Source organism: Rousettus aegyptiacus, unplaced genomic scaffold (genome assembly GCF_014176215.1).
Source record: "Rousettus aegyptiacus isolate mRouAeg1 unplaced genomic scaffold, mRouAeg1.p scaffold_m13_p_1, whole genome shotgun sequence".
Taxonomy (NCBI): domain Eukaryota; kingdom Metazoa; phylum Chordata; class Mammalia; order Chiroptera; family Pteropodidae; genus Rousettus; species Rousettus aegyptiacus.
The window spans coordinates 95921666-95942982 of record NW_023416284.1 but is presented as its reverse complement, the minus strand read 5'-3'; the positions used below and the strand labels follow the sequence as shown (position 1 = coordinate 95942982).

Below are 21317 nucleotides of genomic sequence, written 5' to 3'. Positions count from 1 at the left end.
TTTGCTTCCATATCTTGGCTATCGTAAATAATGCTACAATGAACATAGGGCGCATACGTCTTTTTAAATTAGTGTTTTAGATCTCTTCAGCTAAATATCCAGTTTGGAAAAAAAAAAGATGTGGTACATATATACAATGGTATATTACTCAGTCATAAAAAAAAAAAAAAAAAAAAGAGTGAAATCTTACCATTTGTGACAACATGGAGGGACCTAGAGGGTATCATACTAAGTGAAATAAGTCAGATAGAGAAAGATAAATATCACATAATTCACTTATATCTGGAATCTAAAGAACAAAATAAACAAATAGACAAAACAAAAATAGACTCATAGACATAGAGAGCAAACTTATTGCCAGGTGAGAGCAGCATTGAAGGCCTGGGTGAAAAAGGTAAAGGGATTAAGAAGTACATATTAGTAGTTACAAAATAGTCATGGGGATGTAAAGTATGTCACAGGACATACAGTCAATAATGACTCTGTTATACATGCTGATATTTTCTCCCAGAAGGTCATATATATTTTAACTTTGTTCATGGTGGGTTTTGCTATAAGAAAGTTACTAAACTATTTTTTATGTAGCCAAATCTGTCAGTTTTTTCTTCCACAGCTTTTGGGCTTTGCATCTTGCTTAAGAAGATATTAATATAGCCCTATGTTATATTCTGCTTCGTTTACAGTTTTGTTGTTTTTCTCATCACTTTTTAAAGACTGGCTTCTCTTGCTCAACTGGATTTTGAGATTCATCCACATTGTTTCATGTGTCTCTTTTCCAGGTTTTAGCTTTCATATTTATGTCCATGATTCGTCTTGAATGAATTTTTGTGTACGACAGGGTCAACATTTATTTTCAATGTTATTTTATTAAAGACTTCTACCATTTCCTGCATTGATTCTGCTTACCTAGAGGCCATTTGCTGTAATACCCCAACTTGATTTCCTTATTTCAAGTTGCTAAATCTCCTCTGTCAAACTATTTTCTTCTGCTTGTTCATTTTTGTGAAAGAAGATCTATATTATTGATCATAATAATTGAAGAGGATCTCCTCAGTCACTGTGTAGGACACAGCTGGAGTCCCACAATAGGTTACAACTCCCCTTCCTCCAGTGGCACAGTAGGAGGCTGCCGGAGTTCTCTGGTGGGCATTATGCACTGCGATCACCTAGAGACACCGGGAAGCAAATTCTGTGGCCAGCACTCCAGGCCCTGGTGGAATTTCCAAAGTTCTCCAATTTTTCCACTCCAGCCACACCTTCCTCTTTCCATATAGTTCTAAGAAAAGTAAAATCGGAAATGCTTTCCTCTAACTCTTGTTCAGTAAAGACTTTTCTTCCCTAGGCCTCACTTAACTGTAGACTTTCTTTTCTAGTTCCACTGTCTTGTTTGTGCTCACGAACTAGCGACCTATGACTTGGCTCCTCAAGTCCTCTTTCAGTTTAGGTCAATTACATAGCATCTGATTTTTGGTAGTGTTTATAAATGTAAGTTGGCACCTCTCAGAATGTTGACACATAACCCATTCCTATCTTTGCTTTTGTTTGCCAGAGAAAAATTTATTTGGCCCACAGTAGTACTGGTATGTATGGGCTTACTTTAAACCTCTTCATCAACACAAACAACTCTATTGATCAATCAAAATGTACTTATTTAGTGCCTAGTACTGCAGCTAGTCTCTGTTGTGCCCTTTTCCTCTCTCTCTTATGAAGAGATTCTTCATTACTTCATTCTCAACCCACATTGTTATGGTTTCCTCCTTAAAGTGAGAAATATCTTTAAATTGATTTTAAATCCTCTATAGAGAACAAGTATTTTGCGTGAGAGTCAAAAATAGGGCTGAGTTTCGTCAGAGAATCTGGAAGACTCCTCTTCCCTTTACTTTTAGGGATTAATTGCAGTGAGTAGGACACAGAACTATGGTTCATATCTGATGAAATTACTTGAGTCAACTCACCTGTTCAATCTGTTTGTACCATATCATCAGCACGTCCTCCAGCTGACGAACAGTTTCTGAATTGTTAGCTGCTGCTGTCACATCTTCAAAGGTTTGAAGTTTGGAAAAATCAACGTTGTCTATCTTCTTTAACTTAACTGTTCCCTCGATACTTATTCTAGCACCTAAAAGGGGAGAAAATAATATTGATAAAAAGTGTTTAACGTCAATGTGTTTAATGTCACTGTGTGGTTTCAAGCTGTAATTACTAAAATGTTAGAGATCTAATACTTTACAGAAATATAATTCTAATTCATCATTAGATTGTGACTTGATGATTTGTTAGTAAAACTGTGTTTGAATAATATAAATTATATATATATATTTTTTAAATATGATGAAAGTTTTCACAAATAATATAGGAAGAGAATCCTCTTGCTATAATGGAAAACAAAGGCAAAAAGGTATCTTACAAAGATCCCTGGAAAGAGAGACTCTAGTGATTTGATACCCTAATATCTTCTTTTAAAATGGAAATTTCTTATTTTTATAACAGATGTTATAATTTGTCCACTTTTAGTAATTTATTAAACATTAAATTTTATACCTACCATCTAAAAATGAAAGGTATCTGTTGATGGTTTCAGTGAAAATGTGTTTTTCATATTCTCCTTGCTTGGACTGGTTCAAAGCACCCCAATTATTTGTTGCAAGAAGAGCCGGTAGAAATATGTTTGCCAGCATATCCCTAATCCCAATTAGGAGTCCTTCTGATGCATCAAGAACAGTAAATAGCACTTCCTGAAAGAATATTATTTTATACATTGTTCAAATATTATTTTATACACTGATCCCAATAAAGAAATGAAAATCATAACCTATTTTATATTTCAATAAGCATAGACAATACATTTTATAAACTATTAGGAAAATCTGAGAGATGTTTAGGAGAGTTCTAAAATCAACAAACTTATGTTCTGCCTCCATTTTAACCATTCGCATGCTTGTTCATCAAGTAAACACCCTGATGCTTCAATTTCTGCATAGGGAAAGAGCTATGACCTGGAGCCTATATAATATGAGGGAAATGAAACTGAGCCTCCTGCATAAAGAAACTTCTCAGGTGAGAGTTCCCTGACTCCAAAAAGGGGACCGGAAAAACTGTGTCAGACCAGGGAAAGAGTAATGAAACTAGCCCTCTGCCCAGAATTTTAGATGAACAATAACATTGTCAAACTTTGTTGTAAGATGAATAAGTTTGGGGAATCTAATGCACAGCATGGTGATTATAATTAACATTACTGTATTATATACTTGAAAGTTACTAAGAGAATAAATCTTAGATGTCATCACCAAAAAAATGATAATTATATGAGGTGATGGAGGTGTTAGCTAATGCTATGATAGTAATCATTTCTCAGTAAATACGTGTATTAAACCAACTCATACATCTTAAACTTACACAACGTTACATGTCAATTATATCTCAATAAAGCTAGAAAAAAATGTTTAACTTTATATTTGGAAAAAAGTAAACATACCTCATGAATATTTTTAGTATTTATAGCAACATCATTGCGACAGCGAACAAAAAATACACACAGTCCTTTCAGTTTCTCTGGGGCTGCATTGTCTATATACAGTCTCATCATTTTTGCCCCTTTGGTTGCTCCAGGAATAGTTCGACCACATTCTGAAAACAAAAGTCAAGAATTTAGCATATAATCACATAAATGATCAAACGTGATAAATTGCTGTGCATCCCATACTATTGATTCTTGCTTTACTTTATTGTAAGAAGTTTTTGATATGATTGTCATCATTTTGATATGATTTTTTTTTTTTTGGTCTACAAAAAGATGTCAATAATTGCAGCCTCCTCTGTTTCCTTTTCCTGAGCTCTGAATATTTGCTCCTTTTAGCCTGGTGTCAGGCAGGGCCTTCACTCAAACTGTTCTCCTACCCCATCCTCAACCTTTGGCTGACCTAATTCCAACTTATCTTTCAAATCTCAGCTGAAACGCCATGTCTCTGGGAAGCGTTCACTGACTCCCCCAAGAAGATCTAGTCACCTACTAGATATACTCATAGCACCCAACTTATATTAAATTCTTCCTTGAACTAATTTCAATAAAAAGTAATCATTTAATTATAAATCTTTATTTAATTTTAAAAACTATTAAAATATGATAATTCTGTTAGATGCTGGTAGTAACATTAATACACAAAAATCAATAGTCTTTCTACTTCAAACAGTAACCAATTTAAAATATGATAAATGAAATTTTTAATTCCCCATCACAAAAGTACAAAAATGTTTAGTCTGCACCATCTTCCTCCCTTTGGGTTTGGGGGATTCCTCCTGTCCTGTGACTCTGGAGGACACCAGTCTCAGAGCCCTGTATCGGTGGCCTGAAAACTAGACTAATTAGACTCTCTGAAAGAAAGTAAATCTGGAATGAAGACACACAAAGATCAAAGGAGATTTGAGAAATGTCAATCTAGTGATGAATCCTAAAACGAACTGCCCTGGAATCCTTGGAAATGCTCTATTCTTGTCTTTTCCAAGGCCTGGTAGTTCAACTAATTCTAAAATTTATGAACTACCCAATCATTTGTTTTTCTTAAATAAGTTGCTTGCAGCCAAAGAACGCTGACACAATGTAAGAGCTTAAATGCTCATTCATGGAGGTTGGCACAGTTACCTCTAACCTTAATATCCTCCCTTCCCTTTTTCCTTGATAAGAAAACCTGACTTTGTCCCATTCAGCAGGGAGACAACTGCTTTCTCAGCCTCCCTAGCCCCTGGAGTAGCCATGTAACACAGTTCTTGCCAATAGGATCTAAGACAAGCTTAGATAGATTACAAAATGGAATTCGACTCTTCAGGTTATATATCCAGCTCTACATATAGTTGTACATACAACTATATACATAACTAAATATATAACTAAATATGTATATATAGATACACATTCAACATATACATGTCTCTCAATGTGTATATATAAATATACATATACATATACATCTATAGAGAGGTATTCATCAAGGAATTAAACATGTTTATTCCAAGTGAGTGGGAATATGAGTGGTTTTTATTTTTCTTCTAACTGTAGCTATTTTCTTATCTTTCTATTATCTCAGCTATTTTAATGAGTTATGAAAAGACAGACCATACGATAATGCCCCAAGATAAGAACTATGAGAGACAAAAAATCCACAGAGCAGACCTAGTCACTGCTTGAGTATAGGTATTTTGTTGGGGAAGAAAAATGTATATATATACTAAATAATTAGATGAAAATAGACGAATCAAGTGCTGTATTTTATGATGCGCACTTTAAATGAGACAGGAGTTTGGGAAATAGTGATGGATGTGGTTTAGAACACTCTGGGAAGGCTCTGTAGAAGAGAATACATGAGATGACTCAGAGGAGGGACAGGATTTGGCTGGCTCTCTGAGAGAGCCAGGAAGGCGGGGGGAAAGTGCACAGAAATGGCTCTGGTATGTACAAAAAAAATAATGAAAGGATGGGCCAAAAGGGAGCAGCAGATTCATGTCTGGAAGAACAGGAAATCAGACTAAACAAGTACTGTGTGTCCAGGTTACTATGGGCCTTAGCGGCTAAATTAGGGATTATACCTGATCTAATAACTAGCAGCACAATGAAAGATTTACTTGGCAGGAATAAGTAGTGTAGACTTCAAAGGGAGATCTGGTAAGAGAGATACTGGTTTTCAATTGGGAATACTAGGACACAAATAAAATTTGAGACCAGCCTAAAGACAGCAAAGGAGGAAAATGAGAAAGGACCAATAGGAGGACACACTGAAGGTAAAATCCACCTGATTTGAAAGGTCAGGAGTCTAAGACCAAAGGGATGGCTCATTCACCTAGTTATTAAAACAATGTTTTAACAACCTGGAAAAGTGGTAATTAGTTTAGGAACAATGGGAACAGTGGGAGAAATCAGATATTCCAGTCAACAGCTGTACCAGACACATGCTGACCTAGGACCATAGGAACAGCTGCTGAGCTCTCGACTTAGACCGTTTCATGACCATTTCTAGTCATCTGAAAACGTGTGTACAGAATGGCTCCACCTGTTTCAAGGAAAATCCATTTAAATTCTAGTGAAAATGTGTATTCCCTACAAGAGGTCAGTGATTTCTATAAGGATGTTTTCTCCTTATATCATTACAGTAATGCCTGAAATACATATTTCAGCTTAAAATGTACTGTTTTTAAAATGCTATATTTTCCACCTGAGCTTCTGGTAAATTTTCTTTATAAATATAGGATTGTCTATATATAAGAGAAAAGCTATCTTGTACTTTAATATTTATTAACTAATAACTAGCACATTACCCTCATAAAACATCCTTACCTACACCAGGTGCATCTCCTTCCTGGTACAATATTTTCAATGTCTTACGACCATCTTTCATAAAAAAATGAGCAAATGGTTCCAGCTGTTAAATAAAAGAGAAGACTTTGGTCAATAAAATAACTAGAAACTACAATAAAATGGGCCAAGCCCTGTGGTAGGCATTTTACGTACCTTCATCCTCATCATTTTGTAAACCAAAAGAAAAAAAGAAAAAGAAAAAAAGAAAGAAAATGAGGCTCAAACAGTATATTCAAGATACAGAGTGACAGGCACATCAGAGGCTGAATGAGAATCTGAACTAATTCAATTCCAAAATTATCATGAAATATAGGGTAAATTTTATTTCCAAGCCTACATTAATAATCTACATATGTAAATGCATAGCCTCTTATCTGACCCTCCCCACAGAATCTTATAGAAGTAAATGAGTGAGCGCGAGTGGAGGCAAATATAAAGAATTATTATTAAAAGAAACTATTCTTAAAAGCTGGCATGGGGAACGGAAAACTTGCCTTATTAACTAACTGTTTTGTTTGACCAATTATTTGAGTAATTATATTTTTAGCAATTGTAATTTGGCCCATATCGTAGCCAAACTAATATAAAAACAAATTATTACAATGAGTCTTCCATATTAATGAGGATAAAGTTCTTATTTAATTACTGATGAGTCAGCATAATAGCTTAATAAGTAGAAAACTAAATAGGCCATGTAAACAAAAATGCTCACACATTATTTGAGAAATACAAAGTTACTGAACCCACTTAACCTAGTCTTGCTGATTTCATACATTATCTACCTTTGGAAGTAGGTTTCTCTTCAGTGACCACATGTGGGAAGTATCCCAGGTCTGGCAAAAAAGCCTCTTCCCCTAGGACAATGGTTCTTAAACTTAAGTGTGCATCAGAGAAGTATTTAGGGAGGTTTTTAAAAACAGAATGTTGGGCCTAAGGATCTGCATTTTTAAAAGGTCCCAGGTGGTGCTAATGCTACTGGTACTAGAACCATGTGTGGAAATAGATCCAGAATGATGCACAAAATTCTAGCCTTTAATTTTCTACTTTTTCATCTCACACATAAATTTGTCTCTCTTGCACAATCATTTCAATTTGTAAACTTAAAGATACAAAAGCTGTCAGTACAGCTATTCTTGCCCAGTTCCATAAATACTTTTTTGCTGTGTCTGACATTTATGACCCATTGGCTTTGAAAACATTCAAATTCTCAAAATTAGAGCACAAGACTGTGATAAAAGGACATCACAACATCGAATGCAATGAACTCTTATTTTTTAGACACATTTTACTCCTGAGACCAACAGAATAAATGTTATCATGGGCCAAAATCATGACTGCAGAGTAACATTTTACAGAGTTCATGTGAGCTTCAACACACCTTGCACTAGGTAAGGGAGCATTACTATGCCCAATTTGCAAAAGATAAGACTAAAGCCAAAAAGAATTTGAATGGACAAAAGGCACAGCCACAGAGCAGAGCCCAGAAATGGATACCAGCCTTCACCTCCAGATCTGTGCTCTTTCAAGATCTGTGCTACCTTGACTTTGGAAAACACTGTCATTTAAGTCAGGAAAGCAACATTCGCAACTGGCATGAGCAGTGCTGAATGAAGGGAAAAGCAATATGGGAAATGGCAAAAGCATGAATACTAATGAGGTAGAAACCTCTGTATTGGTCAAGGTCCTGGCCAGACAAGGAGTCCCAACAAAGGGGTTTTTGAAGACACTTTATAACAATAAAGAGGCTACTTCTAGAAGCCAGAGCAGGGTCAAGGGAAGCTGTGGTACTAACAGCAAAAACAAGACTAGCAACAAAGGAAAATCGGTGCATCCCAAGACCTGAAACGGTGGGGGTGGAGGAGAGTGGCGTGCTGTGGCAGAGGGACGGCCCAGGAGGAGCTGTAAGTTATAGGAGGACATGACCAGAAACAAGGCCAAGTGGGGAGGGAGCAGACTTCTCTCCTCTTCTGTCCTCCACTGCTGATGCCCCCTGGGAGGCTGAACAACTTGGAAGCCACAGAGCAAGGAAGCCCAAAAGATGGATTCCAGAGAAGTCAGCCTTCCAGGCCACAGAGAAGAGTGGAGCAGAAAGGAGAATGAATCTGAAGGCAAACAAAATAACCATCATACCCTCTACTGTCCACTGCTTTGTTGGGCCTTTAATAAGCTTTGTTCACTTTTGACTGCACACCAGGCTTCACATAAAACTTTTTCACATACCCAGTTTCCTAAACCACACCAAACCATGCCACTCCCTGTTCCTGGTTCCATCTTCTCACTCAAGCATCCATCAATCTGGATGCCAATTTACTACACGTCCTTTTCTTGTCCCTTCAACCAAATAAGCACTCTGATCTCTCCTACATTTTGACACTGTTTTCCCTTCCAGCTGTGCTATCTTTTCTCCGTTGTGGCTTTGCAATTCACGAACAACTCTTAAGGAAACACCATTTCCGGCTTAATTCTTCCCTTAAGAGCTAGATTTCCCATTCCTCGAGGCCTAAGCAGTGTGTGGTCTGGTCCATGACAGCTTTAGCAGAAAAACCTAACCACAGAGACCCAAATTCTGAGACACACCCCAGGAATGACAAATGGCAGAGTTTCCAGGCAAATGGCACTCCCACTTCTGGTCAGCATGCTAGCCAGCAAGAAAGACTTTTTCTCCAAGCACAAAATGCCAGTCCAGAAAGCCAGTGGCAAATATTTAAGGGTGAGATTACCAGTTCTGCAGGCACCCTTTCCCAGACTTAGTCCTAGCAGCTGTCTTCTTCTGAAGGCACTGGCAAGGCCCAGTGTTTATACTTAAACCCTTTGCAGGGCTGCTAGGATTCCAATTGTGGGGTTAGCCAAATGTATGGCCTTGCTTGTCATTTTTAGGTGATACAAGGTTGACCACCCAACTGGTTTCCTCCTTTACCACATACAGAAATGATCCTTGGGAAAGGCCTGAAGCCTGGGCCTACTGAGAAACATTTTTTATAGAAATTGACCTTTCCTTCATCTCATAGTCATCTGCTCAGTGATGTTTATCGGGTTGTTTTGCACCACTTTCTTCTACTCGGAGTAGAGGAAGACACATGGCCAAGAGGTACCAGAGGAGCCTAAATAGTCAGTAGAGAAGGGAGGCCGGGAGAGTACTAAAACAAGCAAAATAATAATAATAATAATAATAATAATAATACAAACAAATAAAACAAACAAAAATAACTTGAGAATAAAAGAAGAGAATCCTCTTGCTATATGGGTGTTATCACCCACCACAGCCAAAACAGGCTACAGAATTTGTGGGGTTCGGTGCAAAATGAAAATGCAGACTGCTTATTAAAAAATTATTAAGAATTTCAAGATGGTGACAGGAGATTACTAAACCAACGGTGGGGCACTTCAGCCCAGAGGCCTATTTAACTACCAGCCTGTCCATCCAGTGAAGCCATCCTTCACCACACCTGTATATTCCCATAGGGAACTTTGGTGACCTGGGAAACCATATCCTACTTGTTTGTGTGGCATCTCTTGTTTTGTGTACACAACATCTCCATGCATTTTTCTATCCTTCACCATTAAAAGAGCTCAAAGGTACTCATTTCTCTGCATCGATCACATTCCCATTTCATGCAACACACTAAGGGAGCTGGAAAATGAGTAATCACATTCATACTGTCGGGGTACATCCAGTTATCAAGTTGTATAAGGGTATTGGAAGAAATAAAAGACAGACATCTTCCCAGAACTTGGCAACACACTGTGTCAAGTAAGAGAGAGGCTCTTTGAGGAAACATTCCACAAAATCATGGCTTCTAGTGCAAGATGAGTTTTGCCCAAGTTTAATGGTCCTGTAAAAGCAGGGGATATGGACTCTGATGGTGACAACCTCACCATCATGCCACCCCTTACCCATGTCTCTCATCAATGTATTCAGTTGAACAGTCAGCTCACTACCAACATGCATCTTTTCACTGGACTTGCTGGGGCTCCAGCCCAACCCACTCTGATAGTTGATAAAAAGCTCAAGCAGATTTTGATTAGTAGTTAACTTAATTACTAGTAGCAATTCTATCAAAAATTGAGAACCAGAGCTACCAGGAAGGAAGCTACGATACTGCTTCTGTCACAGCTTATCATCTATTACCATAATTATGGCAGCCATATAAATTGATCATCCAAAACTGGGGCCTTTTTCTGAGTGAAAGGAGGTACTGTTGATAATTATGTCAGGAAAGTACTCATACTCCAGGGCTGTCCCTGGCAAGCTGAAATATATGGTAACCGCCTTGTTTTCTACTATAACTCATGCAATTGTCACTGTTCCCTAGCTCATATTTATGAGGTTTGTTTTTCTAACCGAATAATCCGTATATGCAGTTCATATAACCTGTTCTTTTAAAATATTACTCTACCTATGCTTGACTATCCCTCTAACTTCTAAAGCCATTTTTAGTTAGAGTTTTAGCCAAATTCTAGTTGCTAACTCTTCTCTTTCCTTCCTCCTCATCAGTAGGCCTAACTAAAACATCATTCAACTGGGTTTATTTATATAAAACAAAGCTTCTCTAGTCAGTAAAAGTCTACCTTCTCTTTTTTAATGTTTTGTTGTTTATGACAATGACTCCATTTTCTTAAACCACTCACTTCTCAAAGAGCAATTAAAAATTAAAAAATAATAAGACTTAAACTTACAGATGGGCAATCTAAAAGTAATTCTTCAATCGTTACTAAGTCCAGGCCAAGTTTTTCTGATAGAATTTCAAATATATATTTGTATGAAGGGTCAATTTTCATTTTTCGGTTTTCCCTTGCATCTCTAAATCTTGCCTAAAGAATAAAACCACATGTAAACATTTTAAGTATGAAGAAAAACTACCAAAATATTTCATTTGAAATAAAAGTGACATGTATGGAAAATCTTATAAGCAAAACCTGTTTCTCTTTTAATGTTTCCTGTAGATTTGGCATGCCACTCATACTTCGGCGATATTTGGATGATCTAAGGGATCCCTGAGAAAGTATTTCAGAAAGCACTGATTGAACCATTCTAGGCGCAGGCCTAGATCGACTTCTCTGTAAATCCGGTTCATCGTCGTCTGGAAGAACTATATTTCCATCAGAAGGAATGAGATTCAGAATATCACTTGCAGAAGGAGAACGATCTTTTTCAAGAGGGATCGCATCTTCTCCAGATACGGCCTCTCCTGCAGAGGTTACCCCGGCCTCTTCCTGCTCGGCCTCTTCGCCAGAAGGAGGGGGCGGGGCCTGGTCTCCCGGTTCCAGTTCCGGTTCCGGTTCTGGTTCCGGAGGCGCTGGAACGTCTGAACCAGGCGGTGCTGCGTCTTCCGGCGCCGGCGCCGGAGGAGCTTCCTCCTCCGGAGGGGGTGGGTCTTGTTCTGTTTCGCTCATGTTAACCGCTCTTTCCTCGTGCGGAGCACCTTAAACTTCGAAACCTAGAATATAAAATGTCTTATTTTAAAATTGTAAAATAAATTGAGTGTTACGTGTTCATTTATTCCGACCCTTGAAGCTAGACAGGTAGGAAAATTATGTTTCTCCCTCGCTATGTTATCTAAAGGAGCTAAGTATATAGAACTAGAGAGATGATTCTTTTAGAGGACAGCGCGCACACGCACGCACGCGCACACACACACACACACACACACACACACACACACACACACACACTTCCCTAGGGGGGTTTTCAAACTACAAGTGCTCCTCCTGATTATGATATGACAATAGGGGACTCCTGCTCCACGCTGTAATAGATGGGAGGGCACCTGTCCTCAGGTTTGTTAAGGACTGGAAAAAGATCGAGATCTACGGTATCAGAGCACCAACTGGTGATTACTGCAGAGACAATGATTCGTCCAAGAAACCGAGCAAAGAACCACACGGACTGAAATATTCTGTTCTTTGAGGAAAGCTGTGATAGAAAGCTGTGACTCACCAGCCATACACACAACTATTCAGTCACCTTTATGAGCATAACCAAGAACTCAGCAAAAGCATCAAACATCCTCTTAGCAGCCAAAATGAATATCTGAAGTCCAAACATAAAATTCATGCTAAAAGGTGATGGTGACTACATAGTAAAGCAATGGTATACTGTAAAGTATAAATCTAACTTAACCAATCAGGCAAATTCTAATTATAAAAGAGTTTGGAAGTTATCATGAGCACATAAACAGGAAAACTAGGAAACACCAATGGAATGGGGGAAAATATCAGATACGGAAAAAATATATATTGTAGAACAAGTACAAAGCCTCCATCAAAATTAACAAGTTTTCAGAATATGGCTAAGATCCAGAAACCATAATAATAATAATAATAATAATAATAATAATAATAATAAATACTTGAAGAACAAAACAATAAATTCCAAAGGTAGTTCAAAAGAAGACAAGAGGCTTTCTAGTGAGAAATTCTGAGAACACTGGTACAGATTGGCCTAGGTACTTCTTAGGGAAGGACATCGGCAGCCCTTTATAAGACACAGAACCAGCCTGTAACCTACAATCCACAGCTGTCCTCTCCAGGCTTTGCAAAGAACCTATAAACAGCTAAATTGTTTTCTCTGATATCCTAAATTGGCATGTGCAAGAATGAAACACCCAAAGCGACCTATCTCTCAGCTCCCAGATAACCAAGATGTACAAATAAGAATTATTGCTCCCAGACTGTCTACAGGCATTTTTTTTCATCCCTCTCTCCTCTCTTTTATTAATCCTAGTATTTGTCTCTGTTCCTTGGCCACAACTTATTGTCTGTCTTCTTCACGTGTGAGTAAATTTACTTTAAAAATAACTTATTAAATGTCTGAGTTATAATTGGACATAACGACAATCTACAATACCCAGGCGTTGTGTATGCATCTCATTCTTACACTTGAAATTGGCCTAAAGGATTTGGTCATGTTATCTATAACTCATGAACAGTATAATGAGATATATTAATGAAGTCATATATCAATACTGCCTGTCACTCCACTCAAATTTATGCTTTTGAATTCTGCAAAACAATTTGCTTTACTCAGTAAGAAAATTGTGACTCCTTGCAAAAGATATTAGTAGTCATTGTTGTCTGGTTTCTGAAACCAAGGCAAAATTTATTTGAATTTCAATATAATGGTATAACACAGGTAATGATTGAGTGCAATAGAACCGAAGAGCTTTTCTGTAGGCAACCAGTGCTCTTTCTAGAGCCACACAGTTATTTAAGCTTCTATAGAGGCGCTGTTATTTAAGCCATTAAAGAAAGGTTAAAATTGAATCATGATACTTTAAGAAATCAGGAAAGTATTCAATAACTCTTAATGAGTTTTTCATCCATAAATGGCTACTATTTTCTAAGTGTTGCCATTAAATTTTCAGAAAATGTTATTATCCAATGTAATTCATTCCTTAAAAATTCCAGATGATTTAAATTCATGGCACATAATTTCAATACAAGAAAAAAATATCTTAGAATTCATAAGTTCAACTCTCCCTTTTTGCTGATAATGAAACTAAGATCCAGAAATGTTATAGGCCTTTCCCATGTAAATAGCCACAAATGACCTTTCTAAACTTCATATCATATCACTGCCCTACTTAAAGTCCTCTGGATGCCACATACAAACTCTTGTGGATTCCTGGACTTTATTGACTCAGTTCAAATCTCTCTCCAGTTTCTTTTATTTCCTTGGCATTCTGTGCTGCCTGCAGTCACAGCAGCTCTAGCAGTTCCTGAAACAAGCTGTTTTCTCACCTTTAGGCATTGGCAAGGAGTCTCCACCTACTGAGAAAGGCAAACATACCAACAAATACTTAGAGTTTCATCAGAGCCAATCGAAGCGTGCACGAGAATCTGTAGTATCAGAGGAGAAAGTTTGAGAGGGAAATCTCTAAGGAACAGATGTCATTTAAGATAAGTCTTTGTAGGATACTTACGAATTTTGTGGAGGAGATTCAAAAAGTACCATTAATTGCTAACAACTAAATGCCAGGTTCTGTGTTTGGTGAGATACATAACTGTGCTTGACTACACACACACACACACACACACACACACATATGTGTATATATATACGTACACACATATATATGTATGTATGTATGTATAGTCATAGTCACACACAATATATTTAATATTCAACATATATATTCAATATACTATATATATATTTGAGCATTTTTTCTGCTAATAAGCCTAATTTATTTCAGTCTTTCAACATTTATGTTCTGCAAAGATGATAGGTTTCATTTCTTTTAAAAATAACCAGAATTGTTGTTTGGAGACTCACCCTTACCAATTTCAAAATTTACTACAGGCTACAATAATGTGGTACAATAAGACAATGTGGTACCGGCATAAGGATAGACATACGGACAAATGAAACAGATCTGAGAGGCTAGAAATAAATTTCTACCCATACGCTAATGGTCAATCGATTTTTCACAAGGGTGCCAAGATAGTAGAATTGGGAAATAATAGTCTTTTTCAACAAATGGTACTGGGACAACTGGAAAAACATGTGGATACACATGTAAAAGAATAAATTTAGATCTCTATTTCACACCATATACAAAAATTAACTCAATATGCATCAAAGATCTAAACGTAAGGTTGATTAACTATAAAACTTTTAGAAGGAAACATGTAAAAATCTCTGTAACCTTGAATTAGGCAGAGTTGTCCAAATCTTGGATTAGCGAATATCTTTTAGTATGACACCAAAAGCCACAAGCAATCAGAGAAAAAATAAATTTCATCAAAATTAAAAACTTTTATGCATCAAAGACACTATCAAAAAAGTAAAAAGACAACTCACAGAATTGGAGAAAATATTTGCAAATCATTTATTTGGTAAGGATAGTATCCAGAATAAAGAACTTGCATAACAATAAAAAAGACAAATAACCCAATTTAAAATGGGTGATTTAAAAATGAGCAAAGAATCAAAATAGATATTTCTGAAAGAAGATATTAAAATGGCCAGAAAGCACATGGAAAGATGCTCAACATCATTAACTGTTAGGGAAATGCAAATAAAAACCACAATGAGGCAGCATTTTATACCCACTTAGGATGACTATGTATTTTTTTAAAGATAAAAAAAAAAAAATGGTAACAGGGAGGTAGACAAATTTAAATCTTCATACATTGGTAGGGGGATGTAAAATAGTGTGCCTCTAGAATTGGCAGTTTCAAAAAGCTAAACACAGAATTACCATATGATTCAGTAATTCCACTCCCAGGTGGAATTCTGCTAGCAATTTCACCAAGAGAATGGATACCATATGTTCACACGAAAAATGTATACACAAATGTTCATAGAATTGTTCATAATAGCCAAAAAGTGAGAACAGCCCAAATGTTCAATTAGATGATTAATGAATAAATGAAATGTGGCATATCCATTTATGGAACATTATTCAGTCTTAGCAAGGAATGAAGGATCGTTACATGCTACAACGTGAATGAACCTTGAAAATATCAAACTGAGTGAAAGAAGCCAGGTACAAAAAGTCACATATGATATCTGTCTTTTTATATAAAATGTCCAGAAAAGGTAATCCATAGAGGCAGAAAGTAAATTAGTGTTTGCTAGGGGCTGGGGAAAAGGAAGTATTAGGCCTAACTGCTAATAGGCATGGGTTTCTTTTTTGGGTGATGGAAATGTTCTGGAATTAGTGCTTGTGGTTGCACAACACAGTGAATAAAATGAAAACTACTGAAGTGTACACTTTACTGTGGTGAATTTTATGTTACATGAAGTGTATCTCTCAATTTTAAAATGTTATTTAAAAAAATGAAAGAAAACACAATAGACACTGCACAAAGGAAATGACCAATTTATTGACACTCTATCAGGAGATTTTAGTTTGGAAAACTTCCCCTCCAATCAAGCTGGGGGGTGGGGGGAGGGGAAGGAGGAACAGACATTTTGAAACTAAGTGAGAGAAGGGTGAAAAAGAGAATCAGTTTAGGCATTGACAAACCGTTACCCACCTGTAGGTGCCAGTTTCCCCCTTTGCTCAAGTAGCTACTTGTAATCTTTTAAAGGATAGTAAAAGCTAAAAATGCTTAAGTTAGGCCTGAATATCACCTGTTAGGTTAAACAAGATATAGATATATATGGTTACTAAGGTCATGCTGAATCCATAGGCTTAGAGAAGGAAAACTGAAAGCAAGTTAAAAGGAAAGGGAAAAAGAAGGAAAAAAAAAAGCTGAGAGGAAGACAAAGAGAGTAGGAAAAGAAGAAAGAAGAAAAACTTCTCCCTCGTTTCTGTAGCCCAGCCACAGCCACCACTGAAAGCACTATGATTAACTACTACGTGCTCAGGACTATGATGCTTACTTTGAGAGACAGAAAACAAGACTCTTGTCCTCAGGAATTCACAATCTTATTGGGGATATAAAGTATTCTTAATGAATCAATCAAAAGTGTAAAATTGTGGAGTTCTGTTGGAAAAGGAATTTAGAGAAGGAAAAAATTAGTGTGGACAAAATAAACAAAAAGGATTTCGTGGGTTTTGGACATAAGTTAGCCTTAAAGGATAGGTAGGATTCAGTAAGAAGCAGAAGGAAGAGGTTTAGAGAGAAAAGTAAAGAGGTAAAAGCCATGAAAAGCTAAAAGAAATCAAAACGGGATGAATTTAGCTGGGGCGGGGAGGGGGAACCCTCAGAATTATGCCACGTTGTATTTATTCTTCCAAAAGACCACATATAGCAAGAATTCAGAATCAGTTAAAATAGTTAAATAATAAATAAAATGTGCTTTTTATACCAGCACAAGATCTTAATGTTAACATGTTAGGAAATATGTTCAGTTCTACTGAGTGCTCTTTTCCTCAGCACTCATGGATAGTTTCTGAAAATCTCCTAATCAAGAATTTGTCAAGTTTGTAATGAAATACACTGAAAGAGGTCATTAAAAGTTACTCTGCTCATATGGTAATCTAAAAACAATCTAAAATGTGGGTATAGCTCAGTGGTAGAGCATTTGACTGTAGATCATAAAAACATAATCTATAGCTTCAATTCAGATAAACATATTTAAGGATAACATACATATACTTTCGACCTGTATGTGTGTCTTCTTACCTCAGTTATCTTGGAACTTATGTAAAGCTGTTTAAGGAAAAGAAAACAAACAGCATTGATTTCTGCAACTTCATTAGAATACTCCTCACAGAGGACGTGTTCTTTGTAAAGAGTTCATTTTATGCTCTATTAATTGAGTACCAACATATGCATTTCAAACTAAGGACAGCAAAAGCTCTTATTTTGTGAACATAGTTTTTATGGTTAGTAGTCTGTGCACACTGAATATAAGGAAACTGGTAACTAGGTATCAATCACTATCGTGACTTAGAAATAAATTCTAAATAATTTTCATAGCTTAAAATTTTTGAAGTACATCATATATTAAGTCTAAATAAATAAATAAATACTGTTGCTGTGGGGAGATTTTGCTTTAGGGAGTTGTAGAATTTTTCCTCTAATGAAATCATTTAGACAAATATTCTACATGGTTTTCAAATGTCAAATCTCAATTGACATGTAATGAACTCTAAATATAAAATATCAACTTACCATTTCTAAAGACTGATACAACTAATTTTAAGTTAGAAAATGTATACAACTATATTGCTTTTTATGGAAAAATTTCTAAAAACTATAGCAAAATTTGAATACATTACATAGTTGCAATGGAAAAATCTTAGTAAATATAAATTAGCTTACTATATATACACATTCTACATGTTTATGCATATGTGCATATACAAACATACATACACACAAGGTTGGTTGTTCACTTCAACATGGTCGTAATATCAAAAACAAGCAAGGAAACAAACACATTTACTTCATGGAAACAATCAAAATGTCCCTTCATAAAGGACACATTAATTGTATTGTGATACCATGTTCAATAAAATTTTAATGCACACAGCCATAAAAAGAATGAGTATTATATATACAGATGTAGAAAGATCTCCATCACATGTTTTGACATAAAAAAAAAAGCAAGGTACCGTACATTGCAAAATGATACAAATCGTATACATTTTTTAAAGTATATAAACTCATATATACGGTATTTCATATATTCTGAGGTATACTTTAAAAAGATTTAAATTGGCAACATTTTTTCTTTTCTCACATTTTTTCTTTATATAATTATATATAGTATGTAATTTGCATTACAAATTTACATAAATTTTATGTAATTACAAGAAATCAATAATAGTTTAAATTTGATCAAGTACATTAAAAGCTTAAATTTTAAATTAAAAATTAAAAGCTTAAAATGGAAAACCTATGTAATTTTATGTAATTGCATAAAATCAGTAATAGTTTAGATTTGGTAAAATACATTAAATGCTTTCCAGGGAAGATAAACAGTAAATTATTAGCAATGATCACCTTCAGTGAGAAAGACTGAAGAAAGGAAGTAGAGGAAGAACTCTACTTTTCAATTTTATAACTTTCTTCATGGTTCTTTAAAAAAATATTCAGTGCATATTTGATTTTTAAGTATGTAAATCATATATGATAACATACAATATGTTTATATTTTTCCCTTGTTTATCTTAGGACTTAAAATGTAAAACCTAAAGTTCATTTTGTATTTTAGGATATAGCAAGATTACTTCTGCGATGAAGAGGCAAGTCCTCACTCCAAGTACTCACAGTTTGCTGGCCATAAGAGCACAGAGTGAATGAATGCAAGATAAACCCTTCCTCATCTTCTCGTTCCCATCCTATCTCCTCCACAGACAACTTGCAGCTACACATAATCATTTTTAGTTCGCATTACCCTTTCTCCTTAAGTTCAATTTTGGAGGTTCTTTGGACGTCCACGAAGTCATCCCTAGTCATTTTCAGAAGCAATAAAGTGTTGGACTCCAACCCCTAAGAATCTTGAAGTAAGCAAGTTGTACACCCTGTGTGCTAAGCATACAGCCACTTCAACCACACCCCCTTTCTCTTATGCCGGTTTCTGTAACCCTATCCCTTCGTTCGTTAGTTCATTCATTATTATTCGGGGTATTCTCCGTGTTTGGCCACTGTGGCTATGTATAAAAACTGAGAAGCCCCTCCAAAGCAAAATGTACAAACTGGAAAGACAAGCTGTTAAACACACAAAGGACGGTCAATGTCAAGAAACGGTGAAATAACAAAGGACTGAGAGAGACAGGGCAAGAAACTTCTGGAAAAAAACTTGACAGGGAAGATGACCTTTGAGTTGGGTCTGAAGAAGAGCTGCCATGGGAGAACGAGAGAGGAGAGTACTACAGGCAATAGATGAGGTTAGTGGGGTGCAAAAGCAAGAAAGCAGGAAAGGGCATCCCTTGCTTGGGAAAAGTGGAAAATTCAGAGCTGAGACTTTCGAGGTGTAGAGGAGCGAGGAGAGAGGAGCAGAAAATAAGACCGGAGGGATTGGTATTTTGTATTTTACTTTTGAATTATTAAAAGGGGAAGTAGGTTGCGAAGTCATTTAGCTGTCCAGTGAAGAGAGTAGGATTCACAAAGCGCAGTGGTTTAACTGGGGATTCGCAGCTGGTGTTAACTGGACTGGTTGAAAGGATTAGTTGGAAGGTAGGAAACTGAATGTTAGCACCGACTGCAGTCCCTCAAAGAGGAGGAAAGCAGGCTGGGCCTCAGCGGGCGAGAGTCTGGCTAGAAGAGGGCCCCCGGGGCCAGAGTCCCCGCACCCGCGCTCACAGCGCGTCCCTGACGACGCACTTCCCCGCCTCCCTCGGCTCACCCAGGGCCGCCCGAGCAGCCGCGCTGCTGAGGGTAGCTGCTCCCGGCGTTGTCCGCCGCCAAGGCTCGGCGGGCCGTTGAGAGTCTAAGACCGGTTCGCTCCCGGGCGCCTCGCGCGGGCTCCACAGGGCGCTGCTCGCCGCAGGGTGCGGAGTGCGGGGCGCGGGGCTCCAGCTGCAGGGGCACGCGCTTCCGCACCCCGACATGCGCGCCCTTACGGGCCGGGTCGCTCACCCTCCCCCGCCACTGAGAAGTAAAACATTGTTTAGGGGCTCCCAGGCCACTGAAGGACAGCTGCCTAGAGACAGAAATTTGCCGGGGGGGGGGGGGGTGGTAAGGAGAGCCTGGGGTGGATTTCAAGATATGCTTAAAGGGATTAGCATGGAAATGCGAAAATATATAAAATAACGTTTTCTATAACCTTTACATTTTCTGAAGCTAGTGTTTCACTTGAGAACCTAAAATGTTTCCTGTTGCATTTGTTTGTTCAGAAACCTATGACTGGTAATATAGAGGATAGAAAGACTGAAGAAAACTGACTTCAAAGTCTACCCCTTTCTCCTTTCCAGTACATTCCTGCTTTTCCCATAACTCCCTTACGGTGTGAAGAGTGTCCGTTTCAACTGGCGTGAAAGTCAATCTTTGAATGTAGAACAGAGGACTGGGAGATCTGCCAACTGAAAAAAAAAAAAAAGGTTATAAAAATCGCAAATAAAGTTTAAAAATACCATGCAGCAATTATACAGTATAAAGTTACGGAGACCCACAACGGCCTCTGCTGAATATGCCGAACTGCATTACCTAACTGTTCTCTGACCCTGAGTTGTTTCCTTAGCTAGTGTGTAGGCAATTAATTAGGTGACAGCATCTACTGTGTGACTAAGGAGCAAATGCTCACTTTCCAATGGAGGGAGACTAGCTCGTTTAAGGGTTACTACAAAATTTGCTGAGCCCTTAAACCCGGAATTACTCAGCTGCCTCCCAATCCGCTGCCTGCATCTGGGCCTATAGTGTTGACCAGTGGGGTCTGGGAGAAGAACTAGCCTTCCATGTGATATTCCTGCTGTTTGTTGGGCTGTGAATAATAAACTCACTCTCTCTGGGCCATCTTTTGTCTCCTTGTGTATTTTTGGCACCTGTGGAGTTATGGCTGGTTTAATCCTTGCCATCTTCCCAGTAGGAGGTATATCTACATATTCTAATGTAGTATAAAACAAATTAC

At 37.3% G+C, this 21317-nt stretch overlaps 1 protein-coding gene across 7 annotated transcripts in view; it reads right to left on the bottom strand.

Moving 5' to 3' along the window:
- DNAH8 (dynein axonemal heavy chain 8) overlaps window positions 1–20320 on the bottom strand; it is a 304884-nt gene extending 284564 nt beyond the window's left edge. For 3 of the 7 annotated variants that reach the window (XM_036217561.1, XM_036217559.1, XM_036217568.1), the window contains exons 1-7: window positions 20097–20320; window positions 11264–11784; window positions 11024–11158; window positions 6326–6410; window positions 3476–3627; window positions 2546–2735; window positions 1956–2119 (exon numbers count right to left, since the gene is read on the bottom strand). In XM_036217561.1, coding sequence (XP_036073454.1) covers window positions 1956–2119; window positions 2546–2735; window positions 3476–3627; window positions 6326–6410; window positions 11024–11158; window positions 11264–11740 — 1203 coding nt within the window. In that variant the 5' untranslated portion in view covers window positions 11741–11784; window positions 20097–20320. The remainder of the gene's footprint in view (window positions 1–1955; window positions 2120–2545; window positions 2736–3475; window positions 3628–6325; window positions 6411–11023; window positions 11159–11263; window positions 11785–20096) is intronic. The other 4 variants (XM_036217555.1, XM_036217573.1, XM_036217578.1 and 1 more) reach the window with 2 other exon arrangements.
- Window positions 20321–21317: the final 997 nt, after the last annotated feature.